Below are 27,732 nucleotides of genomic sequence, written 5' to 3'. Positions count from 1 at the left end.
CAGACTTGTTCAAGTTCTAGCTCTTTTTTGCTATACTGGGCTGTTTCCTATGCTGCTGCCAACACCTGGGAGGAGACTCATCTGGTTTCTGGACCTCAGAGTCGTGATGCTGCTTCAAGACTTAGTATGAATCAGTCAGTCACCACCTTACTGTCTCTTTTAGTTTCCTTTCCTGTGACGTGGAAAATGCACAGCAGCACTGGCTTTACTTGTGATATGATATGTGATGTGATGGTAGTTGGGTCATTGCCAGAAACTAACTTGAAAGTAGCTTGGAAACACTGAAAGATGGTTAGGTTCAAAATCTCTATTAGGTGATTATATGGATAATACCATAAAGGGCCTTGTTCAATGCAGGTAACAGGCGCTTTGGAAATGCCGGCCACAGGATTCAGGAAGGACATGGGTCTTAAGTTTGTCCTTGGAGGAATTTTTGCAGTATTATATAGGAAGAGGGGAGAAAATTCATGGAATGTACATGTGTGCACATACAAGCAAGCAGGAAACAAAGTGAAGAGAAAAAGAGACGAAATATTTATTGTGTTAAGCTCTGTGTTAGGTGTTCTTCCAACAGTAATCCATCTTCTTGTTTTATACATGAGGACTCTGGGGCTCAGAGAGGTTATGTAACGTGCTCAAGGTCACACAGCTACTGAAGAGATTTATTCATATCTATAAATGTCTGGTCCAGAGCTCATGTTCTTTCTGTTGTAACTAATATAAAGACCAGGTCACCTCTCTGAGGGTGGTCAGGAGTCCAACGTTCCCAAATGAATATTTAAAAATTGTTTCTTCTTGGGAGGGAAACTGATACTACCATTTTTGCTTACTCAACGCCCAGCCTCCATGGTTCCGTCCCTGGGGGTTCAGCACCATGGCCAGAGCCCAGGGAGCCCTCCCTTTCCTCCTGGGCAGTGAACTATGAACAGCTCCCCAGAGAGAAGCTCCCAGGCCCTAGTCCCCGGCTCACCTTCCCCTAGCATTGCCACAGCTGCTAGTGGGCTGACCTGTGTCCTTAAGCGAATGCCACTGCCTTGGCACAAGCAAAGAGTTAGGTGCATGTGGTGGACAGGTGGCCTGCGCTGTGTTTGCCAGCCCTCCTGCTGGGATCTAGACCCAGATGTAAACAGTAGAGGGAGTGCCCCTTCCACTTCTGCCTTCCAGAGGCCCAGTCTAGAGTGGACAAGGATTGTGATTTATGACTTTGATTACCCTGCATTGAGGAATTATCTAGGGCTGTAGGATTCCAAAGGATCCTGAGCAGGAACAGGATTCTTTCTTCCAGATCAGAGCTCCCAGGGTCAGGTCTGTTCTGTTACTGTTGAATGGGGCCTGGAGCAAGTAGATTTGTCATGTGCTTTCTCACAGGAATAGATAAAGTGGGCCAAATGGTGAGAAAAGCACAGCAGAGCTCGCTGAGTTATGATGTGGGTGGGTTTGTCCCCTAGGATGATGTGATTTTTTCATTCTTAGAAGGTTTTCACCTGCATAGTATAGAACCAAGTCCCCAGCTGGAGATCAAGACAACTTCTTGCTTATGCACATGTGCACATATACACACACACATACTCAGGTGAACACATGCCAAGTGTCATGACAAGGGTGTGGATTTTCGAATTAGGCACGTGGACTCAGGCCCTGTGATAACACTACCAGCTTCGTGACCTTGAACTAGCTATCTCACCTCTGAGCCATGGATTATTGAATTGCTTATCTGTCAATGAGAGCAAATCATTATAATAATACAGACCATAAAATGTTGTTGGGAAGATTCAGTGGACAAATATCTTTAAAGCGGATAGTGATTAGCTCCTAACAAACACAGAGTAAACGTTACTTATTATTTTGATTTCTCAGAAAATGATTTCTGTATCCCATTTTTCTTTAGTTTACTCTCATGATTATTGGTAATGACTATGGAAAAGTCCTTATAGCAAGGAAAAATGATTAGCAAGTTAATTATTTGCACTTATGTTCAGATCTCAAGATTTTAAATTAAGTTGAGGTCAGCCATAGCAGTAGTGCAGGTCTAAGAAATAATGAGTTGAGTTTGGCACCCTGTTCAATGCAAGACTTAGGAAAATTGAGCCATTCAGTGAAATTTACCTGCATGCTTTTATTTAACAATGATTGTGATCAAGGTGTAAATCATTCCTTCCACTTTGTACAAAGAAATACAAGCAGAAACACAGTTCACAAGTCCTAATGTTAGTGATTATTCCTGAGAGTGCCAGCCTTTGGCCAGGCCCATGCATCCACATGCCCTTTTACTCTGTTCTCTTCCCGCTTGTTTCTCTAAGTCTCAATGCAGATTGCATTGTCTCTATGCCCTCCTCAACTCAGTTCATATTCAATCCTCAGCTCCTTGAGAATCTACATGGAACCAAGTGGGATGGGGGTTGACTCTAGGGTCCGTATACTCAATATGAGATAAGAATTCTTATCTTGTTTCTTCCTTGAGTGAGTCTATGTGAACACTACCAGATCTCTTCAGGAGAGAGGCCATGGGGTGTAGGCATGAACACTGCATTTCCCAAACATTTTGCAGAATTGGACAAGAGAGGCCAAAAGACTGTGCATGGTATAAATTACAGAAAATGGTGGTGTAATGACACTGTTGGTGAATAAATTAAAGCCCTGAGTCATAAGGCCAGTAACAGAGAGGGGGCAGAGAAGTGTAATTAAAAGGAGAAAAGAGATGTTTTTAGCTGACACTGGAAGTGAGACAGAGATGGGGGCAGGGTGGGGAGAGAGGGCAGCTCGGAAGAGAGGACATGGATATTGCTGGCAGTCAAGGAAGGTAAGAAATGAGGCCAGTACTTATGAAGCTAAGGAGGAGAGAGGGACAATGGGGGTAATCTTAGTGGACACAAAACAACATGGGCTTTGGCAGTAAAGATAGCTGTCAGATGTACTCTGCAGACACAGAATAAGATGAATGGAAGAGTTCTGATGAAGACAGATGAGATCCTGGAGAATAAGGAGTAAAATCAGGGGTTAACTGGATCTCCCTGGAGTCACAGCATTCTGAAGATTGTTCTCCAGTGTCACTTGTATCTGCAGCTGGCCTTTCTTGCAAATACTCTTTGACTTATCCTTTGTAGGAATGAGAAGTAAACCAAGACATCTGGGGCAAGAGTGCCTGTCTTGGACCAGGTGGCATGGGTAAGGCTGTGGCCAGCCCGGCTGCAGCCCACCACCATGTGGGTCCAGCAAGGGGTCAAGACTGTGGGGAAAATTCAAATTCTGAGCCAGAAGCAATCCTTTTTGGACAAGAGTTCTTCCCTGGATTCCTCTGGAAATGGAGTAAATGAACAAATTTCTATGGGGAGCTGCCTTTTTCACCCCATACACCCAGTACACCCACATTTCCCAGCACAGTATAGGTACCTAATTAGTGTTGAATGATTGCATAAGCAGAGATGACTTTTAAGATAGAGAAAACAAAATGATGCTAAAGCTGACTCTGTTTAGAGCATTTGCTCCTCTCTTTTGTTCACTGCTGTAAAGTGACACCTAGATGCACGGCACATAGTAAGATCTCAGTAAATAACACATTGTCCAAAGTAGGACACTTTGGAGAATGGAAGGGAAACTAACCTGATGAAATTCCAGGATAATAGATGTGAGCTGGGACTGTTTGGGCAGACCAGAATGTGTGGTCACCTGTCACTAGTAATTAATACAATGAATTAGTCTTGTATCCTTGGAACTATCTGAAAAAGAATGAAGGTCCTGCCTCCTTCTGGCCACATTACCTCCATTTATGCTTGGGCTCATTCAGTAAACATCTACTAAGCACCTACTCTGTACCAGGTATCTTGCTAGGCATCAAGAAGACAACTAGAGGGAAAAGCTGTCATTTTACTCCAGGATTCCCTCCATTCAAGAGGCAGCTAGACTTTTGAGAGATACATGATTTGACATTGCTGAGCTTGATGGATGGATGAAATGCTCTGGGAGCATGTGAGTGGGGAAAACCAGTCGTCTGGAGGTGGTGGTCAGGGAAGGCTTCTCAGAGGAGGGATATATCAGTAAGTCATGGAAGATGATTAAGAATTTGCCAGGCATTCTGGGAGAAGACTGAATGTCAAGGACAACTGCCCAGGGCACAGGGCTCATTATAGATCAGCTCAACAACACCAGGTTGCTGGATGCTGGGAAATATTGTTGTGACTAAGACAAATGAGTCGTTGACCTCATAGATAATATGAATTGCTTGCTACCAGATATAATATTATATAGTCCATTGGGGCTGTGTTGGGGGAATTTCTGTATGAGTTGGGAGCCTGGAGGAGGGGCACCTACCCGACATGGAGTGGTGTCATTTCTAGGTGCTGACATTGGCCCCTAGGGAGAGATAGGAGGTAGGGAGAGAGACATCCAGATACTCAGGTGGACTGGGAAGAGAAGGTTTTGTGTGCCCTTCTTATACCAAGGGTATGGGGTGCCTCTAACTCTTTTGCAGCTAATATTACCTGGGCAAACAGAGTGGCCACAGTGCTGGACCAAGGCAGCAACTGCTCATGTACAGACCTAGAAGGTCTAGAGGTCTCCCTGATCCTCCTGGAAGTCTGAGAATGAGGAGGGAAAGGCTGGGTGGGAGGTACTGGAAAAAAGAGACAGGAAGCTGGAGAAGGAGGAGGAAGCTGGGGCGTTGCATAGATAAAGCCCATCTGTCTCCCCATCCAAAGCTTTCAAATGTAATATTAAAATGTTCCTCATTATTTTCCTTGGATGAGTTTGCTATCCTGATGATATTAATTATTCTTAAAGGTCAACAGCGCTCTTTCGAATCCCCTTCTGTTCTATCATGTAATCAGTTAATTAATTGGAAACCATTTAGCGGGTATGCTGAGTGCGTTGTCTGGTGCGAGTTTTCTTGTTTTGTTGCTCCTGCAGTGATGGTTCCCTCCATGCTCCTGTTTTCTTTCAAGGATTTGGAAACTTGAGAGTGGGCCCCCTTCTCCCCTCTCCTTCTGCTGGCTGATCCCCCGTTCATTCACAGTTGGCTTTGGAGGTGTTCTCTTTAGCTTTTTCCTTTGTGAGTCCTTACTGGCAATATTAATTCATTTCCATTGAGTGCCTACCATGTGGTGGGCACTGTGTGGGGCATCCGTATGTGTTATTTCACTTGATTCTCACCACCTCATGTGGTAGAGTTTTTGCTCCCATTTCAGAAGAGAAAGGAGTGAGACTCAGCCTAGAGAAGTGAGCTGTTCATGAGTTGTCTAGCTAAAATGTGTGGCTGAGTAAGAACGGAACCTTCTGGAAGCCTTATATCCTGATTTGCTGTGGCGCTGGTGCTTCAGAGTATCTGGGAGAGGAGACTTGGGTCTTGTGATAGGGTTTTATTTAGAATTCTTAGTCCCAGGCATTGCTGGTTCATTACAGGAGTGAGCACTTGAAATATGAAGCTGGAGCTCTGTCTTCACCGTCTTTCTTTATTGTGCTTCCATTTTGCTCTTCCATTTTGCTCTGATGTACACAGAGGGGATTCCTCAGCAGCTGGAGGGCAGATTGGAAGCAGGAATGCATTGCTTCTGGTAAAAAATCCCTGCCAGCTCCTGAATATGCCCAGCCCCCCAGCACAATGCAGTCACACCAAAAGGCCGACCTCTGTGGGACTCATGAGCAGCTCAGCATGTTTGTTCAGCTGGGATCTCCTGCCCAAATCCCTCCTGGAGAGGGGCTCTAGGATGCTTCAGCCCTGATTTGTCACTGTGTGATCACTCTACAAGACCTCTCCCTGCCTGGAGTATGTAGCTCATTTCTGGTTGACCTCTCTCCATGCCTTTCCCTATGCTCTTCTCCATGCTAGTGGGTGGGTCTCCATTTTTTATGGCTGTCACACATGGTCCCAGTTAGTCCAGGGAACACAGTGAAAAACTGGACTCCAATTCCCCTCTCAGTGACCAGAACTTCAAGTCTTTCCAGACCTGGGGGTGAGGAAGGCTTTCCAAATTTTACCTAAGAATTGTAGGATCCTGTCCTAGTGGTGGTGACAGGCAGCGATCACTAGGAGCACAGGAGACAGGGCCCTAGTAACGTAGCCCCTCCTGCTAATGCTAGCAGGTAGTGAAGGGCACAGACTCTGCATCCAGACTGCTGGGGTTCAATCCCTGGCTTCCCCCACACAGCAGCTACTGACCCAGGGCAAGTTGTCTAACTCACTCGCTCTGTAATCTCCTCTCTGTAAAACAGAGATGATGATAATGATGATAGCATATCTCTCATAGGGTTGTTGCAATATTTAAGTGAACTCTTATATGCAAAACCCTTAAAGATAGCTGGCCAAGAGCAATCACCATGTTTGTTAGCTGCTATTACTATTACCACCTCAAATACCTCTGTGACCCCAGCAGCCATGCATTGAGTACCTGCTATGTGCTAAGCACTGTGTTGGGCATTTGACATGCATTAATTTATCTTGATCTTTAGAATTGCCCCATAAGGCTGATATTATTAGGACTTGCATGGTCAAGATGAAGAATCTGAGGTCCAGAGAGATTAAATAACTTTCTCAGGGCAGGTCCCACAACTCAGGAGGGTCAGAGCTGACAGCTTAGCCCATCTTCGAAAACCATTGCCTACCTCTCCCCTAAATGCTTTTCCAAACCCACACAGCCACTGTTCCCTTCCAGAGTAGTGTGCTAAGGAAAGAATGAGCTTCTCCATCATACACTCGGATGGGGCTTTCTCCACTGTCAGTTGCCCATTGACTTGGTCCTAAAAGTGGGTCTGCTACCTTGTTCCTCACGTGATCCCCAGGGGTGAGTCTTCTGAACACCCCTAGGGGAGAAGGCCCCTAAAGGCCAATGGTGTGCTCTCATGTCCTCCTGGACCCTGCTAGAAGTGGGGCAGAGGAAGTCCAGCTATGGCTTTTTACATGAGCAGGATCTGGTCTGGAAAAGGGGCAGGGCAGGAGGCCTGAGCTGTCAGCAAAGCTGCCACTCTTCTGCGCTGGCCACTCCAGAGAGCAGCCTTAGTGAACCCTTTGACGCTAGCCGCTGACTCTGCCCCAAGCCTCTAGGGCACTACCTCAGGCACTAAGCTAAGGTCTCTGCTTCTTAGCTCATTCTCTAGCCTCAAGGGCTCCCCATCCTCAGGCAACCAGGAGTATGGGCCCCTCAGTGGGCCTAGGCACAGCTGTGACTCCTTGAGTGTGGCTCTGGCTGGCCTGTTGCTACGTGCTCGTCTCTTCCCTCTCTCTGCTCAGCAGCACCCCCTTGACCATGGCTGGGGTGCCCCTCCTTCCTCTGGGTTCCCCAGCTCCAGCTTTGCGTCTGACTCATTGGTTTGGATGCTCTCGTCCGAGTCCTGTTTTCTCCTCTGCTCTCTTTTGGGACCATCTCCCCTCATCCCGGGACCCTCACTGCCCCTCTCACTTTCTCTGGTTTCTAGCCTCTGTCTGTCCTCTAGGCTCACCAGGCATGCAGTTCAAGCAATGTGTGTGTGTGTGTGTGTGTAGGAGGCTGGGTGGGGTGGGGAGGCACAGATTCATCTTGTAATTGAGTGCAGGAAGCAAGTGCAGGAGGCACTTTGGGCAGCAGGGACCTCCCTTTAGTCAATGTGCAGTGCTGTGATGGCCCTGCCCTGGACCACCCAGAGGCACATCCCCATTGGAGATTCTCCATCAAGTTCCAGGAGGGGATTGTGAATTCCCCTATGTGGTTGTTAACAATGGCATTTGTTCCCAGGAGCCTGCGCAGGCATCCCTCGGCTCCCTGAGAGGGCATCTCTTTGCATCTGCTCACATGACTCTTTCATTTCCTTATATATGCATATATGATTGTCTAATTTTTTAGGGCAGAGGGATTTGATTGGAGCCAAAGTCAACTTGCCCATGGGGAAAACAAAATTTCACCAGATCAGTGGTTCTTAAAGTGTGGTTCCCAAACCAGCAACATCAATGTCACCCAGGGAACCTGTTAGAAAAGCAAATTCTCCAGGCCTGCTGAATCAGAAACTCAGGAGGCCTGGTAATTTGGTTTTTCCAAGCCTCCAGGTGATTCTGATACCTGGAATGGGAGAACCTCTCCCCTCAATGCTTTCTCAAATCCACACTTGGCCTGTGTTCCCTCTAACCTCTTATCTTGGAGGAGGGATTGGATGCAGCGTTGGCCTAATCAGGTTTCTTTATGAAAAGGCCCAGAGCAGCTTTCTGTTCACAGTTTTGTTGTTTTTAAGAGAGTCATAGATTTTCCTTTAATCTGAATAGTAGCTCTTAGAAAGGGGACTGTTGTCTGGCCTGGCTAAAAGGTAATGAACAGGAATGTGCTTCCTCAGAGCAGCTTAGCCCTCTTGCCCCTGCAGGCTCCCACCAGCCTTTGGGGACCCTGGCTTCTCCAGCCCTGACAGCGCCCGCCCTGGGCAGCTCTCTCTCAGCCCGGGGGCTTGGCCTGCAGCTGTACCTCTGTTCCCTTCTCCCTCTCTATCCCTTGCTTTGCTTTTAGTCCATAGCTGCAAGGGGTTCTTGATTTTTCCCACAGATGCTTTCTGCGTCTTTTTTTTTCTCTTGTCGTGACAGCTCTTGAGTGAAAATGAGTGTGATGTCTTGGCCACATCAGCACATCATGTGCTGGGGCCTCTCTGGGGTAGTCAGCTCCCACGCCAGGCCTGGCCTCCACCTCCCTGGGTGGGTGGATCCCGGGTGAAAAGGCCCAGCATCTGCCTGGCAGCGCCCACTCCGGACTCCAGAGAGAGCTCACATGCTTTAGGGTAATTAGCCTTAGGTTAATTTATCTGAAAAGAAACTCCCAAGGAGCAATGCCCACCCGCCCTGAAGAATAGTTTCAATAGCACTCAAGGTTTGGTGCAAAGCAGACAACATGAAGAAACACAGCAGATTTTAAGGCCTTTGGTGGCCTTGTGCTGCAGCGGAGACCCAGATGCAGGTGACCAATAGACCTCAGGGTGAGGACCGCATTTTCCCTGGACCTCAGGCCCTGCCCAGGCATCTGCTAGGTGGGCTGCAGGAGGCAGCACACCAGCACCAGCCCAACGCTAGGGGAGCAGGTGCTGCCTGCTGTCTTGTTACAGTAGGTCTCTATATTGCCTTGTGAACTCAGACTTTACTGAATACAATGATGCCTGAATTCAAGGGGGTCACCACCTGGACCTCCTGTATTTGTTTTAATGGCGTGGGTGCATTGTGGCTTCGGTGGTGACTGGCAATGGGCAGAAACAGTGACAGAGCATGTTCACTGAGTGCCCACTGAGGATGAGGCACTGTGTCAGCTGCCGTCCATACCCCATTTCATCCTCACCACAGCTCAAGTGGACATGCCCTATTATTATTCCCAACTTCCAGATGAGCAAACTGAGGTACAGAGAGGTGAAGTAACTCACGCAGAGTCACAGGGCATGGAGGCAGCAGTGGGAGGACCAGCACCCGGGCCCGTGAGGTGCCAAAGGCCATGACCTTACCCATCCTGCAACACTAAGGATCAGAAGTCACTCCTGTAGCCAAGATTGGCCAAGAGGGGAGGATCCCTCAGCTGCCCTGGTTTGAGTATCAGGAACCCTGGTGCCAGCTACCAGCCTCTGCTACCATCCAGCTGGGTCATCTTGGGAACTGGCTTAACCTCTAGGATCCCCATTTTCCTCTCCCATAGTCAGAATCCAGGACTCCGGGTCCTGGCTCCAACAGTGACTTGCCTGGTGACACAAACAAGTTATCTCCTCTCCCAAGTCCTCCTGGATCTCACAGTCTCGGCGTCCCTCGTGTAGGCCAAGGAGGGTGGGCTGAGGACTCCCCACTGTTCCCCCATGTTCTGCGAGGTTCTGAGTGTGCTCCTCAGCGCAGAGACGTGAAGGTTTGTGCTGACACCGAGAAAAGCATGCCTACTGGAGGGAACAGGGAAGGGCTGCTGGCTCTGGGACCGGGGCTCACAGAGTCAGCTCCCGGTCCTACTCGGCTCCACACGTGTTCCCATCAAGAGGCCAGGGCAGGATGGGCCCTGCCGAGGCAGCACAGACCAGAAGGGACGGGGATCCTGAAGGGCAGAAACCCAAATGTCCTTGAGAGGCAGGGAGGGGTCAAAGAGGCAGAGCTCCTCAGACCTCCGAAGAAGAGTTCTCAGTGTGTTTCTTGGTGGAGCCAGACGGAGACAGCTGTGGGGATAAGTGTGTATGTTTGAATATGTGTGCGTGGTATGGTGTGTAGTGTGTTTGGTGTGTGTGTGTGAGAGAGGGAAGGAGAGAGAGCGAGAGCGCCTTCATCCTCTTGACACCCACTGGGAGAGTCTGGCTTGGCTGCACAATGGCTGTGTGAGTTCATAGCAGTGGAGAAGTTGGCTTCACAGGGACAGAAAGAGGTCCCAGGACAGGTGGGTGGAGGAGGGCAGTGGGAGGAGCAGAAGCCACACCCTGCAGGGTACAGGATTGTCTTGGTCCCTAGGCCTTTTTCTGCTGAGGTCTCTGCAGAGCCTCTTTGTGCACTGTGGTTGCTGCGTAGAAAGAAATGCTTCCTTCCAGTGTCCTTAGAAACTCAGGTTGGTTTTAGGTCCCTTCAGATGAAAGAGTTTGTGGGACTTCCGTTGAACTTTCCATACGTTCTTTGAGCACTTACTGGGTTCCAGGTGCTATAAAGAAAATAAAACTGAAAAAGAAAAGGTTGTCTTCAAGAAAAGCAACCTGGTGGGAGGCCAACACAGGCACAGCTGTCACTCCAGGCCAGCAGTCTGAGACGCAGGCTGTGACAGTCGAGGCCCAAGAAAAATGCAGTGGGAGAAAGCAGAGGGAAAGACGATTTTAGAGTGGGTGGTGCTAGCCGTCTGCAGAGAGAACCACTCACACTGTGCTTGCAGGGTGGGGAGAAGGGCATGAAAAGTGCAGTGGTGTGAGCAGGAGAAGTGCCAGGGAGCTAGCTGTAAGGGTGCAGCCAAAAGGGCGATGCCATTTTGTCCCAGTTAGGTTTTTAGGGTTAGCTAGGGGGAGGGGCTGAAGGATGGGGGAAGGAGGTGGGTAGTGACAGACTATATGGAAACAGGAGGCTGATGTCATTTTGTGGAAGTACTTGAATTCCGAGGTGGAGTTTGGACTTGATTAGGTGGGCCAAGCATTCTGGAAGAGTCCAGTTCTCTGTGTCCATATCTGGTCTCCCATGTGCCATGGTCCTTCTCCACCTCCTCAGCACATGGCAAGTCCTGACCTCTCTTTTCCTTCCTGCTCTGAGCTCCAGCCTGAGAGGATGCTGGCAGCTACTCAGTGATGTTGCACTGTGCTCTGGGACAACTGGAGTGATTTCCTTTTCATAAAACAAACTATGTGACTGCTGGATTCTGGGATGGATTGACATCTGGGGAAAGAAAACCTGACATTCCTTTGGGGAACTTATAATGACAATTTTCTACCTGTTGACTGCTTCTCTCTACTGGGGACTTCAGGCAATGTCTGGATTTTTCAGATGGTCCAGAGCCGTGTCTTCTAATATGGTAGCCTTTGGCCACTCATGGCTATCAAGCACTTGCAATGTGGCCAATTCAAATTGAGATGAGCTCTGAGAGTGAAGCACATATGGATTTAAAGACTTAGTACAAAAAAGAATGTGAAATACCTCATTTATATATATATATAGATAGATAGATGATAGATAGATTACAAGTTGAATTGATGTTTTGGATATATTGGGTTAAGTAACATATTGTTGCAATTAATTTCACCTCTTTTCACTCTTTAACATGTGACTAACAGAAAATTTCACGTGGTATTTGTGTCTTTTATTATATCTATACTGGAGAGTACTGTTCTAGACAAGGGGTTGTCACACTTTTTCTGAAAAGGGTCACATAGTAAATATTTTGGTCTCTGTTGCAATTGCTCAACTCTGCTTTTGTAATGTGAAAGTGGCCCTATTAGTTTCTCATTGCTGTTGTAACAAATTAACACAAAGTTTGTGACATAATACAACACAAATTTATTGCCTTACACCCAGAAATTCAACATGGGTCTCATCAGGCTACAATCAAAGTGTAGGGAGGTCAGCATTTCTTTCTGGAGGCTCTAAGGGAGAATGGATGAATGGGTTTTCTTGCCTCTTCCAGCTTCTAGAGGTCACTCACATTCTTGGCTTGTGGCCCCCTCTTCCATCTTCAAAGCCAGCAACATTGAATGTCTTTGTGCTTTCCTTCATTAGTCACATGGGTCCCTACTTTCTCTCTGCCTTCCTCTTCTACCTTTAATGCCCCTTATGATTACCTTGGGACCGTGGGATAATTCATGATAACTTCCTGATCTCAAGGTCTATACGCTTAATCACCTCTGCGGTGTAAGTTAACCTATTCACAGATTCTCGGGATTTGGATGTGGATACCATTATTCTGCCTGGAACATGACCGTAGACAACACATAATCAAATGGACATGGCTGTGTTTTGGTAGAACTATAAAAACAGACTGCCGACCTACAGGCTCTAGCTTGCTGACCCCTGGCTTAGAGAACATTTCTCTAAGGATGTTATGTGGGTATTTTTTGGCTAGACACTCCATGGAGAAGATTCTATGCTCCAGTAAGTTTGAGAGACACAGTTTGCCAGGTCCTTCTCTTACAGTAAAAGCTCTGAGAAGTTCTGCAGTAAATAAGCATGCTTAATTTTAATACAATTTTCAAGCAATATGATCTTTTTCCCCTTGTAATACCCATGAACATATTGCAGACCTCAGATTCCAGGAACACGCTCTGGGAAACCCTGGTAGAGCCCATAACAGGCTGCACAGAAAAAGTTGCCTCCAGTCTCCTGAGCTAAGGTCAAGACACCAGTCACGTCAGTTGAGATTTGATTAGAGAAAGCATTTTGGCTTCATTAAAGTTCATTAAATGAGCCATCCAGTGTAATTTAACTGAATAAAAATGGCTCAGATGGCTTTAAACCCCACCCTATTTTACAGCAATTTAATTGAGGGAAAAGCAAATATATCAATGATGTAGGAAAATACTTCTTGGCCTTCAAGAAGAATGTTGGGCGGCAGCAGTTGCTTCCTTGTCATAGGCATTAGATTTTAAGGGGTTGGCTCATGGGCCCTCCTTGGTGCTGGCAGCAGGCCTTGGTGACAAGATTATATGGTGCCTCCTTCCTTCCTACTGCTTCAACCCAAGGAGGCTGGCGGCAGCCCCCTAACAGCTCCTTTGGTGGTGGGCTGCAGATACCTCTGGTGTGGAGCTGATGGTGCACAGAAGTAGTCACAGGGTCAAGACTGAGGAGGTGTAGGTTCCCTGGCTCTTGGAGAAGTGGGCAGTAGGCTGCTAGTTTCATCCTTCTGTGGTTTGTTCTTTTTTTTTTTTTTTTTAGCAAAGTCTATGTGGGCTTGGTGCTACATCAGGGAATTCTCTTTTCTTGCAGATTCTTATTTAGTTCTGGTCTAGAACAGCACTCTTTTCTTGCAGATTCTTCAGCAAAATCAAAAGAATCCTGGTATGGTGTGTCATGAGAAGGGGCTGATGGTCTCCAAGATGATTGCTATGATCTGAATATTTATGTGCCCCCAAAATTCATATATCGAAGTCCTCCCCTTCCAGATGATGGTATTAGGAGGCAGGGCCTTTGGGAGGTGATTAGATCATGGGGGCAGAGCCCTCATGAATGAGATTAGTGCTCTATAAAAGAGGTCCCCGAGAGCTAGCTAGCCCCTTCTACCATGTGAGATTTAAATGAGAAGACATCTGTCTCTGAGGAGGTGGATCCTTGAATCTGCTGCCCCATTGATCTTGGACCTCTTAACCTCTAGAACTAAGAAATAAATTCCTATTGTTTATAAGCCACCCAGTATATGGTATTTTGTTATAGCACCATGAATGGATTACAGCAAAAACCAAGGAGATATCTCTTTTATGGTGAAAAAAAAAGAGGCTGGGCACAGTGGCTCACGCCTGTAATCCCAGCTCTTTGGGAGGCCGAGGCAGGTGGATCACCTGAGGTCAGGAGTTTGAGACCAGCCTGACCAACATGGAAAAACCTCATGTATTTTTAGTGTCTACTAAAAATACAAAAAATTAGCTGGGAGTGGTGGCACATGCCTTTAATCCCAGCTACTCGGGAGACGTAGGCAGAAGAATCACTTCAACCCAGGTGGCGGAGGTTGCAGTGAGTCGAGATCATACCATTGCACTCCAGCCTGGGCAACAAGAGCGAAACTCCATCTCAAAAAAAATAAATAAATAAATAAGAAAAGGGATAGATACTTGATGATGTTAGATCTTAAGAAAGAGGGAATTGCACCTTTCAAAATGCTGTCTTTGTGGATGAAAGAAATAAGATTTGCACCATAATGATTGCAGCCAGCAAGTCACAGACCCTGGGAGCTTGCAGGATTGGGAGGGGTTGGACATTCATTCTTTTCTGGTTAGCTGTGCTGGATGCACCAAGACCAAATGGTGCTCAAAAGAGTTCCTTTCTGCAAGCAGCAGAATGAATCCTCCAGGAAGAGTCAGTGACTGTGGCATTTATGTCTGGGATGCAAACTGAGTATGCCCCTGGTTCTCTGTTATCTCTTTTAGTAATCTTTTTGCAGGAGGAGGCTGGAGTACACCCAGGGGGTAGGCAAGTGGGCAGATACCAGATTAGATCTTAGTGGCTGGAACCTGATTGGGAGGCTGGTTCCCTGGAGCCACCAAGCATAGACAGAGCAAGGGGGTGACAGAAAACCATGACTTGGAGGCTTTCAGGGATCACAGTGAGGCAGCCAACTTGGCCGTCAAGGCCTCGGGGCAAATGAGAGGCCGAGAACAGGTGTATTAATTTGCAATTGCTGCTAGAACTCAATGCCACAGTCTGGGTGCGTTAAACAACATAAATTTATTTCCTCACAGTTCTGGAGGCTAGAAGCCTAAGATCAAGGTGTCATTGGCAGGGCTCATTTCTTCTGAGGCTTCTCTCCTTGACTTGTAGATGGCCATTTTCTCCTCCCTGTGACTTTACATCTTTTCTTTATGTCTGTGTCCTAATTCTCTTCTTATAAGGACACTAGTCATATTGGATTAAGGACCACCCATATGTCCTTACTTAACTTTAATTAGGTCTTTAAAAATCCCATCTCCAAATACAGACACAATGGGGGTTAGGATTTTGTTTGTTTGTTTTGTTTTGTTTTGTTTTGAGATGGAGTTTCACTCTTGTTGCCCAGGCTGGAGTGCAATGGCGCAACCTCAGCTCACTGCAACTTCCACCTCCTGGGTTCAAGCGATTCTCCTGTCTCAAAGTAGCTGGGATTACAGGCGCCCACCACCACACCCAGCTAATTTTTGGATTTTTGGTAGAGATGAGGTTTCACCATGTTGGCCAGGCTGGTCTCAGACTGCTGACATCAGGTGATCCACCTGCCTCAGCCTCCCAAAGTGCTGGGATGACAGGTGTGAGCCACGGCGCCCGGCTGGGTAAGGATTTTAAAAACGAATTTTGAGGGAATGAAATTCAGTACATTACAACAGAAAACACTCAAGTGAGAGGGACCAAGGAGGTGTGGAGGTGGAGTGAGCATCCAGGAGCTGGAGTGGGCGTACACAGGTGAGGCTGTCTGGTTTAATAGCTCAGAGACGCAGAGGACCTGCCACCGGCAATCCCTTACACATGCAAATCCTAAGACATACCTGCCCATTAGCCTGCCTCTACCAGTAGAAGAGGAGGTGCTTCCAAATGTCAGCCCCACTCTTAATCCAGGAAATCCACAAACCCTTCCATCTTCAGGACCACTTTTTGGATGGGGCTTAATGTCTCCTCAACTCTCAACCCCCAAAGGGGCAACAGAGGGACTCATGTGGTTGGTTTCTCTCGGCAACAGGGTCCGTCTTATTGACCCTTTTGTAACAGTAGGTTTCCCAGGGTAGAAGATGAAATCCTCCTCATTTGTGGGCTCTATTCCTGCCATACTTGGGTGCCACCATTAGGAAGGTCATAGGACTGCTTACTGTGCTGAGGTTTCTACTGGTCAGAGGAGAGGTTGCCTGGGAGGACCCCTGTTCATTATGGGGTTAATGCCAGAGGTGACATCTCAGCTCTGTCGTTCCTCAGGGCCCAGGGTTCAGCCATCTGTGTGTCTGGCTCCTTGTTCCCGGAGCACCCAGTAGCCACATCATCATCGTTTATTACCTCTGGACCCCAGAGTCTGGTCTGTGAGAGGGCCAGTTGTGCAGCACAAAATTAATGGCTTTGTTTGGTAGTCTCAGGCGAGAGATAGAAGGGGCAGTGTCACGAAACTTGATTTTGCGGAAGAGTTTAATGCATCATCTCGTAAAATCTTGCCCACCAAATTAACTCATTGGTCAGGTGGCTTGGAAACTGGCCATTGACCCAAGCAAAAGTCAGAGACGGGTGATAATGGATCTATCAGGGAGGAGGCCCACAGAAAAGGCTGCTGCGGGGCTCAGAGGCAGGGTGTTCTTAATTAAACTCTTGTCTGATGAGCAGGGTAACCAGCTTATCAATAATTGATGACAGGTGCATATAGGTGAGGCCCCAGCTAGAAGAAAAAATCAGGGGCAGTGAGTTCCGAGTGGGTGGCAACTCATATAGAAGCTTGTTTATTTACCCTGCGCCATGAGAATTTATCAGTGCCGGTGAGGGCAGGGTGGCCAGAGGCATGCTCTGCTTGTTTTGTGGTGTGTATATGTTTGCCTTATCTCTTGTCTTTTTTGTATAAGTTTGTTTCTGGGGCTTGGTGCTTCTACTGTGTGTCTGGCAGGGCATTGTGTACAGTTGCAAGGGTTGTGCCCACTGCAACCCTCCCTGAACTTGTGCAATACAGTTTCCAGTCTCTGCAAACAGGCACTGGGTTGTCTGTGTCTGTGGGCAGAGCACATGAGTGCCTCAGCCATTCCATCCACCCAAAGAGCGGGAGGAATCCAGGTGGGGCTTGATGGGTGGGGGAGGGGCAAGGGGGAGATGAAGCCAAGACAGCCCTGGGAGAGCAGGAGCCCACTTCCCCGTTAACAGGTGTCCCAGGACCCCTCCTTCCTCTAACTTGTAATAAGGCAATAATGCTATTTCTTATTCTTTATTTGCCCAGAATGTCTGTTATTTTCTTTCTTTCAGAATCCAATTTTCTTTTGACATTTCTGCCTAATGTAGCAAAGCATGACCTTTGTGAGAGGACATCGCTGGCAGCCTGCTCTCTGCCTCGGGTTCCCCAGGACTCCTGGCAGGCTCCCTGCCTGCTCCTCCCTCTGAGATGGGCAGGGCTGCCCATTTCACGTGGACTGCTCCTGTCTCCTGGCCTGCTAGTTCCCACCAGTTGCTTTTGTACCTTACCAGGGGCATGTTCTTCAGGGCTCAATAAGTCTGAGCTTTCTGGCTACCAACTGCCCATTGGATGCAGCTGCTCAGCTTCAGAACCATGGGTTTTGTTCAGGGAGGCACTGGAGAGGGGTAGGGAGCTAAAGGCAGGAGACGGACATCTTCCCAAAGTGCCGCAGGGATTACCTTGTGGATTTGGAAGCTGGGGGCTTGTCCAGCTTTTGCTGCCGTGATGCTGTTGTGCATAGAGTGAACCAGGCAAAATAGAGCAAAACAGAAGATTTCTACCTAGATGAATCAAACGCTTAGATTTAATAAAACCTCATAAAGGCCAATGGCAATGGAGACTCAGAGCAGTACCAAATCCTGTTGTCCTGAACCCCAGGTTCGAACTCCTGGTCTAATAGGGTATGGTTAGTGACTCAGTGGGAGTGTGTGTCTGGTCTCCAGCTCCACCATTCTGAGCAGGAGCTGGGCTGCTGCATGGGGCTTTGCCCCAGGTGGTGTCCTCAGGTGGTCATCACTGCAGTTCTTCTTTTATCACACCTTTCTGATCGGTGGGGGAACAGTGGAAGTTTGTAGGAATAAGATGTATAGTCATTAGGGGTTTTGTGGAGCTGAGCATGATGGATGGCTTAGGTGTATAGGCTTTTAGTGAGCATGTGCTGTCATACCAGAGGTCTCAGCCTTGCAGAGAGGAGGTTGTTGACAGTGTAGGGCCATGGGGACTATCCTAGAGGCTTAAAAACTCTGAACAGAGAGGGTACTGGGTACAGGGAAGACAGCAGAACAGTAAACTTAGGAGACATCTACCTATGTTTCTTTCCCTTCTCCTCTAGTACCCTGCACCCCCAGCATGAGGCTGCCTCCTCTGCACAGTCATGGGCCATCTCAGGGACCTAGCCAGTTCAGGCTGGGGTGGAACCAAGCCACCGCACCAAAGAGGGCTGCGTCCAATGAGAAGGGGAAGCCATGTCCCTTTGGTTGTTCTTGTATTTTAGTGTCTGGTACTGTTATGAACTGGGTAGACTCCCTCCCTATGTGATCTTACCCAGCCTCAACCTCTCCCATGAGCTCTAGACCCAGGAATCCAGCAGGCAATTTGACTTATCTCTTTGGATAGCTAACAGTGTGTCAAACTTCATATTTGCAAGGGGAAGGTCTCTATCTCATCGCCTCCATGTGATCCTTTGGCAGGCTTTCTCGTTCTACTCAATGATGTCACCATTTACCTGGCCACTCACTTCTCTTTCTCTCCTCTCCAAAATCCAATCCAATAGAAATCCTGGCAGCTCTACCTCTAACACCTATCTTGAATCCATCCACTTGATTATCTCCACTCCCCTCTCTTGGTTGAAAGACTGTAGCAGCCTCCTAGCTGGCCTGCCAACTTCCAGTCTTGGTCTTCTATTTTTTAAAATGGTAATTAGACTAGGTCACTTCTCTGCTGAGAACCATCCAGTGCCTTCCCACCACTCTTTAATATCAAATCCAAACTCCTCCCCATGGCCAGCAAGTGTGGCATGAATTCCTCTCCCACTTATCCCAAAGCACTCCTCACTACTTCCTGACTGGCTTCCTTCCTGGTCCTCTGGATCTCTCAGGCCTTGACACTTGCTACTTTCACTGCCTGAAACACTCCTCCCTTGGTACTCAGCTCTTTCTTCTTCTTGGCTCAGGCCTGATGCTACCTTCTCAGAAGGCACCTCTCTCTGAGCCCTTCACACTCCTGTATCAGTTACTTACATCACGGTGTTGATACTCTTCCTTCTGCTTATTCATCTGTAACTTGAATATAAGATTCCAGAGGGAACTTCCCTTCCCCCCTCAATGGTCAACCCCCTCATTCCTCAGTGTAGCCTCAATAAATATTTGTTGTAGAAGTCATCCAAATATAGGTGCGTGTGTAAGCATACGTGTGTGTATAAACAAGAGTCTGTGTTTGCCTTTAGTACCTACATGTTTAATAGACACAAGTATACACACATCGTGTTTGTGTGGATAGATATTTACCTAAATGGAATCAGCACTGCCATTTGTTCCCATCAGTAGATGAGTACATTGTTCCTGGGATGCCACTTCAATTCCAGCAGTGTCTAACTGCTGCCTTTAAGGGCTGTTATCACATCAAAAGTTGTTTGTTGAGCCTGGCAAAGTAATAACTGTGGGCGTGTTTCTTCTTTTATCCAGAAGACTAATGGCTGCTCCTTTCCCCTGTACATCCTAATGAGAACAATTAAATAGCCATTAGGAGGAGAACAGACGTGTGAAAAAAAGGCTGATGTCTTGATCATTGGTGGGCCTGTTTGCCGGGAGAGACACTGGCTAAAAGGAATTGTAGGTGACCTGCAGAGTTTTTTGACCTGTGTGCGTGTTAAGAATGCTAGTGGGCTTATCTACTCTGAGAACTCCCTGTCCTCTTAGAGAAGGATGGCTTCATAAAGGCTCTGTAAAATTTTATTGTGGGGAGGGGATATGGAAGAATGACCATGAGAATTTCATGGTTTCTTTGATTTGTAAAATCTTGCCCTTTAAAAGGCCTCAAAAGCCTATCCAAACCTGATCTATGCCCTCAACTATTAGCAGATGTATCGCTAGCCTAACAGCATGAAGAAGAAGAAGAAGGAAAACAAAGCCAGGCTCCAGTGAAATGATTAAGCTTACTACCTAGAGCATTATTTGTGCCAGACTTGTTTTAAAATTTCCCTTTATTTGTCAATCTTGCAGAAACCTGTCAAGTAACCGGCTCACCACACTCTCGTGGCAGCTCTTCCAGACGCTGAGTCTTCGGGAATTGTAAGTTTGGTTTTGAAGACTGTCCAGGTACTGAAGTGCTGGTAATGGGTGGATGGGGAGGAGTGTCAAGCAATGGAACTACCTGAAGGCTGAGCATATATCTACTCGAAGAGCCTACTTGGGTTGGTTGACACAGAGTGTACCATGTTCAATGAGAGCAATTAACCCTGTTGCTTGACTTCTGATGCTCTTTCTGGGCACAATCTATTTCAGAAGACAGGAGTCTCTTCTTTTATTATGACTTAGTTTTGTGATCTGTAGATAATTAGTTATAATAGTATAAATACTTATAATAAAGAATTTATAATAAATAACATTCATAATATATAACTTTATAGACTATTAGGCATGCTTTCATTTATATAACTTTAGATTTATCATCATAAGAGCCATAAGAGGTAGATATTATTATTCTCTGCATTTTATGGGTGAGGATTCTGAGCCTTAGAAAGACACGTGAGACTCAACTAAGACCACATTTCTAGGGCCTAGCCAAGCTGGGACTTGAACCCACACCTTCTGACTTCAAGTTACATGTCTTTTCACCACTCATAATCTTCTTCAGCTTATTTGACTTGAGTACTGGCATGTCAAGGGGTTTGGGGAGGCCATATATTTTTTCAATCTGCATGTGGACTGCTTAGCTTTGCTGTGGTCCAAGGCTGATCAGGGCACCCCTATCCCAGCCAGCCATTCTGCACAAACAAAGGAAGGCCGAATGAGTGAACATTCGTGACCACTGCTGGAAAAAATAACTCATGTTGATGAGTGATTCATCGGGGTCATCTCTGTGCATGAAGGACATCATATTATGTTGAGGGTATAAATCAAGGAATAAATTGAAAAGGAATTGAGGCATGGATCAAGTTAGGGAGTCAGGGTTCCAGAGACACCGCTCATGTGTTCCCTCTTACTTGGTGACGCAGATCCAAATTCACTGAATGCTGATTGCTTTACTCTCTTTACCAAGAGGCAATGACCTTGGACCTCTGCCTACGCTGTTGGCCTTTCAACTTGTTTTCCCTTCACCTAGCAAGACCTGACTTCATGGATGCGTCAAAACCTTACCTTTTCAGACCCAGCTCTTGATGCTTTATATCAAGCATCCCAATAGCCTATCACCCCATGATGACCTTGTGTACTGTAGGTGGAAAAGATAAATCAACATGACTACTACGATTTACTACTAACTCTGATTTCTGAGTTCTTCCTCTGTGCCAGGCATTGTGCCAAGCAATCTATAAAGTTGTATACTTAATTTAATTTAATCCTTATGGCAATTCCTTAAGGTAGGAATTATTACTATCACTTCACTTTGGAGGACACTGAGATGCTTAGCAAGGTTAAGTATACTGTTTAAGGTCACTCACTGAATAGTGGCAGTGTGTGGACCCAAAGCTTTGACCACTGTGCTCAACTATCTCCCAGTGTTTTCAGTCTGTTTCCAACACAAGGATCTATTCTACCATAATTTTTAAAAAACACATGATTGTGGTCTTTCTTAAGTTACCCTAGAACTGACTGAGGGCCTTGGGGGATCTCTTTCTTGGGTGTCTTGCATGTAATTATTCTGGAACCCATAGTCCCTTCATCTCAGGAGGCCAGGGATGGCATCTCTCCAGGGGACATAGGGGGTCTGCTGTTGGCTGAATTATTGAGAAAATGTTCAGTGCTCTTTCTAAAAAATTATTGGATGTGAAATCAATGGTGTGCTGCTGCCCTGGTGACCTGTTTCGTGGAGTTTTAGAAACAGTTGTTCCGTGGATATATATTTAAAGAAAATGTCAGATTTCTCCCAGAGGATCATGGGATTCTGCATTCATCTTTGCCTGGGATCAATACACCAGTGAGTTAGATGTGACTTATGGAGGAATGAAGACATTCCCTCCAGTGTGAGTCAGTGTGTGAGTGCCACCATGTCCATGGTGTGTTTTATTTCTGTCATATAGTTAACTAAGAAAAAAATCATATTGGAGAATAAAGAAGCCCCCCTCTAAGGAGCAATCACCCTGGTAGGGGTCTATTTTTTGAAGAAGAATTGAATCTTGGGAGAGGAAAATTCATCTTTTGGCTGGAGGGGCCGCGTGTTGGCTCTTAGCTGTGGCTATGATTAAAATCCAAACAATCCCAGTTCCTGGCAAATGGAAGAGGGGGTAGTATTTTCTTGTCTGACTTCCTGATTAGTCCACATGGCGCCATCTGCCATGAGCCATCTAGACTGCCAGGGTCTGCTCGATGGAGGCTGTGGGCTGGGGCGTGGGGATGGGTTGTATATTTCCAGGAAGAAAGAATTTTGGCCCTGGAGGAGAAAGGGCTCAGTGTGTTGTGGAGCCAGGAAAGCCACAGGCCAGAAGTGTGAGGTTTAAGTGACCCTCTGCAGGGACAGAAGGGGCAGAGGGTGTGCAGCAATTCCTTAGCATGTTTCTTTCTTTCACTAAGGACCTCTGCTGTACCCCAACCAGCCCCTCGCCCAGTAGAGGATCCTTGCTGTAAGAATGGAAGGGCTGAGTGTCCATGACTTTTCCAGTAGGACAGAAGGAGAAGGAAGAGGCACATCTTGAGCATCTAATGTGTGTGAGGTTCTGTCTTATCCTTGGAACAATCCTACAGGGAGGTAGCAGTATGACGAGTGTTACAAATGAGGGATTTGAGGCTTGGCTAAGTTAAACAGCTAGTTCAAGATCACATGGCTAGTAAGTGATATATCTGGGAATGAGTGTTATGATTTTTAATATTATCACTACCCCGATCTGCTGTTTCCAAAGACCGTGCTGTTTCTCTTACCTGACTGAAGCAACACACCCTACGTGCTCGGCCTCTCCTTCCAGAAGCCCTTCTCAAGATGTCGGGTCCCTTGAGTGGAATCAAAGGAAAAAAAACAAACAAGTTACCATCTCAGGGTTCCTGCAGTGCACCAAGACCCTTCCTCTACTTTCTTTCATTTATTTTTGTGGGATGAGGGGGATGGTCTTGGCCAAGCCCCTGACTCACAGCTTCCCCTCTGTCCAGGGGGGCGTACATCTTATTGAGTGAATTTGAAGCATCTTCTCATCTTCCATGACTTGCATTGGAGTAACCAGCACAGTTTCAGTGGCACAGTTTGGAAAAATTTGACGTGGCATTGTGCAGTGCTCTCAGAAGTTTCTGGTTATGGCAAGATGATTTTCTTTTTCCTTGCGGAGAAGATGAGAGCTGTCTGTCCAAAAATCAGAGCAAGAATCAGAGAGATTATCTTAGAGATAAAGAATGAAGTAGGAAGAAAAGAAGCTTAGATTCTGAATCTCAAGGTACAATTTAGGCAATGGGAAGAGGTCTCAGAGGATGTAGACCTACAGCACAGAAACACTCCAGCAGTGCCCTAAGGATCCTTAATGTATCTTGAACAGGCTTCTCTGAATACCCTGCATGCATGGAGCAGACATGATTAAAATAGATTGGAGTATTTCATTTTCTTTTAAAGGAAAGTGATAATTACCTCTAGTATCATTTGAAGATTTAATCAGCTTGGTAAAATATTAATTCAGTAGCGGGGATGGGTTTGGGCTGGTCCTGGTGCATTTCTTTTCCCAGTCTTGGCCGTGATGACTTTCTACGGTTCTTGGAGACGTCACTAAACAATAATGTTACTAATAGTATTACTATAGTGATCATTTCTGGTCTCTTAATAGCTGCTTTTTGTTCCCAAATCATGCTAACATATATTATCATGAATCCTCCTAATAAATTTGTGAAGAAGGAAGGTCGAGCACAATAATCTCTATTTTACTGGTGTTAAAAGAGAACCTTAGAGAGTTAAGTTATTAGCTGTATTCATTTTCTAGGCTGTGTTAACAAATTGCCACACACTTGCTGGCTTAAGACAATAGAACATTATTGTTTCACCATTCTGGAGGCCAGAAGTTTGAAATAAGGGAGTTGGCAGGGCCACACTCCCTTCAAAGGCTCTGCAGGAGAACCCGTCCTTGCCTCCTCCAGCTTCTGGTGGCTCCTGGTGTTTCTTGGCTTGTGGCAGCATCACTTCAACTTCTGACTCCATCTCACGTGCCTGCCATCCCTGTCTCTTTGTCTTTAATCTCCATCTTCTTTCTTTTTCTATTTCATTTTATATTTTTGAGACAGTCTCACTCTGTAGCCCAGGCTAGAGTGCAGAGGCATGATCTTGGCTCACTGCAACCTCCGCCTCCCAGGTCCAAGTGATTCTCCTGCCTCAGCCTCCCAAGTAGCTGGAATTACAGGCGAGCACCACCATGCCCAGTTAATTTTTTTTTTTTTTTTTTTGTATTTTTAGTAGGGATGGGGTTTCACCATGCTAGCTAAGCTGGTCTCGAACTCCTGGCCTCAAGTGATCTGCCTGCCTTGGCCCCCCAAAATGTTGAGATTACGGACGTGAGCCACTGCGGCTAGTATTTCTTTAAGGGTACCAGTCATTGGATTTAAGGCCCACCTGAAATCGAGAGTGATCTTATCCCTTGATCCTTAACTTGATTACATCTGCCAAGACTCTATTTCCAAATTAGGTCACATTCACAGATACTAGGGGTTGGACTTGGATATATCTTTTGGGAGGACTCAACTAAACCCAGTGTATTCGCTTGAAATGATACAGCTGTCCCAACTCAGATCTTTGGTTTGTGTGCTTTTCCTACCATCTGACTGTTGTTATCTCAAGGAGGCCTGTGCTGATGGCTCCATCCTTTGGGGATCCTTTACTGGGTGACAGCAGGGCTGTCTTGGCTGATCTGGGTCCCCTCCTCATTTTCCACTGCCTGGCCCCAGGACTGTCACTGGAAGTGTTGATGCTGTGCAGGGAAGAAGAAAACCACTAGAGTGATGACCGGAGGGAATCAGTGTTTTCTAAATATCCAGTGGTGGCCTTGGCTGTGCTGCAAAGTGCCTGTCCTTACAAACTCAGATGGGGCTGAGTTAATCTGTGGGGAGCCGTCAGGGCCCTGCGATTAGGCCCCAGGCCATCTTGGGGCAAGGGCTGGGTGTTGGTAAGCTTTGCCTTGCAGCAGCTACTGCTGTATTATTCATGGGACTGCCTGCATTATTCATGAAGCATGGAAAGCCATGCTTTAGGTTCCGCAGGACTGCCCCCAAAGTCCTGGCTAAAGGCTCCCCTGCTTGAGATCTGGTTCAATGGGAGGAGGGACACAGGATGGACAGCATCATTTAGATTTAGGATGTGCCGGTCTTTGCTTCTTGCCCACCTCACCATTTGAATCCTCTCTTGTCCAGATATAAAGACGACTGTGGGTTTGCTCAGTGGGCTGTCTAGGGTGTCATTGTTTTAAGACTCAAAATGTTTTCTGCTGTGTGTGTGTCTTGTTCTCTTGGAGGAAAGTCCAGAAGGATGGGGGGAATACCCCACAGTTCTTTTGCAGTTTCCCATAAACTCAGTTGGAACAAAGGACCAGGTTTCAAGGTGCATCCCAGCTGCTGGATCAGGTCCTGTAAGCAGGACCCTGGGGGGAAAGGATGGAAGGAAGCAGAAAATTTGTACAAAGCCTTTGCCTGGCAGCATCCTTGGCACATCCCAAACATCTCACCTAATTCTCCGGCCAGCCTCAGGACATTCTAATGCTGTCTGCCTTTGGGGGGCCATGAGATGCTGGGATGTGCAGCAGTGCAGGGACCAGACAGGAGGCAGCACAGCATCAAGCGCTTTGTGGCTTGCGGCAATGCAGCCAAGCCCCTCGCCTGTCTAGTCTTTTCCACCCAGGTGGATAATTTGTATTTTTACACCTACTTAATAATGAATGACTGCATCTTGTCAAGTGAGCAGCTGGGAAAAACCAGGCTGACCTGGTTCAGTTCACATATATTCAAGCATCTGGACCCTCCTTGTCATTCTAGCAGGGTGGCCAGGCCTCTCCTTGCAGCCCCTGCAGTGTGAGCCCACACCGCTCCACCTCCTCTGGCCTATCTTTCCTGCATACACCGGGCAGCTCATCTGGCCTTCTGCTCTTCTTGTCATGAGGGTTAAGTGAAGAAATGCGTGGAAGGCATTTAGTCTAGTGTTGGCACTATGGCAAGTGCGATGCTAATATTATGATCCTATAATGTCTATTATGTTCCTCTCATTTTTTCCTGTCTACCTTTTCTCTTTGTCTCATGTCCAGCTACACAGACATCTTGACATAACCCCAAGGCAACACCTCCAAGGCTTCTTGACTTGATCCTTCCCTTTCCCCTTCTAGGACCTTGGTCTCTCCCTCCCCAGCCTCACCCCCATCCCAACCTCATTCGTAATGTGTCCTCTCTTCCTTTCTGCTGGTTCTTTCTCTTCTGTTTTCAACCAAAGACAGTTCTCCCTGCCGTTGATTTCCTGTCTCTTGGAGCTTAAAATCTTGGGGTCATCTTTTGCTTTTTCCTCCTCTTTTATCCCCTACAAAGCACCACGTACCACTTTGCCTTCCTTGTGTTGCTAACTGGATCTTCTCTTCCCTCTCTCCAGTTTTTCCCACTCTACTCTAGGCCCATATTAACTAGGCAGCAGTTCTCAAGTGGTGGTCCAGGGTGTCCTGGGGGGGCCCTAAGACCTTTTCAGGAGACAATGAAATAGAATCTGTTTTCATAGTAACACTGAGCCATTATTTGCCTTTTTCACTCTCATCCTCTCATGAGCATACCGTGGAGTTTTCCAGAGGCCACAGGACGTGATAACATCATTGCTCTGATGATGCATGGAGTTTGTGCTAGTGTATTCTGGAGTTTTACATCTTTCTCAGTGTTAATTTCTAATTGGTAAATACTGATAGATATGACTCACATAAACAACAGCTCTTTGAGGCCGTCAGTAATTTTGTTTGAGAGTGAATGGAGTTCTGAAACCAAAAGTTTGAGAATTGAGCTGGACCCTGCCAGTCTATATGGTGCCTATGTGTGAGTTAGAAAAGATGCCCCATCTGGGTGCATGTAGCCGTGTGCCAGGGTTACAGCTGGGTCTGGCCAAAAGTGTACAGAGTGGATTTTATCCTCTGTCTATCCCTTTGGTTGAGTACTTTGAGAAATGCTCAAACTACACAACTGTACATGTTGACCCTGTGTTTATAAGCAATCTTAACCAGCTTCTCAATCTCTAGTTTTCCTCCTCTCCAGCTTATACTGTACACTATTGTTGGATTTCCCTTTTTACAGACCTCTTTGTCCACATTGTTCTCCAGTTCTAGAGGTCTCAATGGTTTTCCCTGCCTCCTGCATGAATTCCAAATTTCCTGATGTGGCAGTAAAAGTCCTCTACTATCTGGCTTCCACTCGACCTTCCAGCTTTGTTTCCCAGCACTCTTTAACACATTTTCTGTCCTGCTAAGCCTTTCTTTTCTGTTTTCACACCACACCTACAACTTCCCTTTGCCTTTGTTACTTCCTTCTACTTACCCCCACCCCCACACTCCCCCTCCACCCACCCCAACATGGTCTTTGCCTACATGAGCTCCTGAAGTCAGGGCTCCTAGCTTGCTCCTCTCTGTTTCTCTCATGCACCCAGCAATGCCTTGCACATGACAGATGGGGTGAAGAGTGCATGAGTTTTGAAGTCCAGCACACTGAGGTTTGAAACTGTGCTGTCTTGCACACCAGCCAAAGGACCTTGCACATGTGACTTAACCCCTCCAAACATCAGAGAAGGCCTCTCCCTCCTTGCAGTTCTGGCCACCTCCCAGGGTTGTCGTAAGAAGCAAATGCTCAGTAAGGGTTAGTTCCTTTCC

The 27,732-nt window shown here is 46.8% G+C and overlaps 1 protein-coding gene across 14 annotated transcripts in view; it reads left to right on the top strand.

The window, feature by feature from the left end:
* Positions 1-27,732, top strand: part of NTRK3 (neurotrophic receptor tyrosine kinase 3) — a 397,164-nt gene that overhangs the window by 89,601 nt on the left and 279,831 nt on the right. For all 14 annotated transcript variants that reach the window (XM_055362905.2, XM_055362904.2, XM_055362906.2 and 11 more), the window contains one exon: positions 19,955-20,023. In XM_055362905.2, the coding sequence (XP_055218880.1) occupies positions 19,955-20,023 (69 nt within the window). The remainder of the gene's footprint in view (positions 1-19,954; positions 20,024-27,732) is intronic.

Source organism: Gorilla gorilla, chromosome 16 (genome assembly GCF_029281585.2).
Source record: "Gorilla gorilla gorilla isolate KB3781 chromosome 16, NHGRI_mGorGor1-v2.1_pri, whole genome shotgun sequence".
In the NCBI taxonomy this organism is placed as follows: Eukaryota; Metazoa; Chordata; class Mammalia; order Primates; family Hominidae; genus Gorilla; species Gorilla gorilla.
Note: the sequence above shows the minus strand (reverse complement) of the source record. Positions and strands in the feature narration are given on the sequence as shown.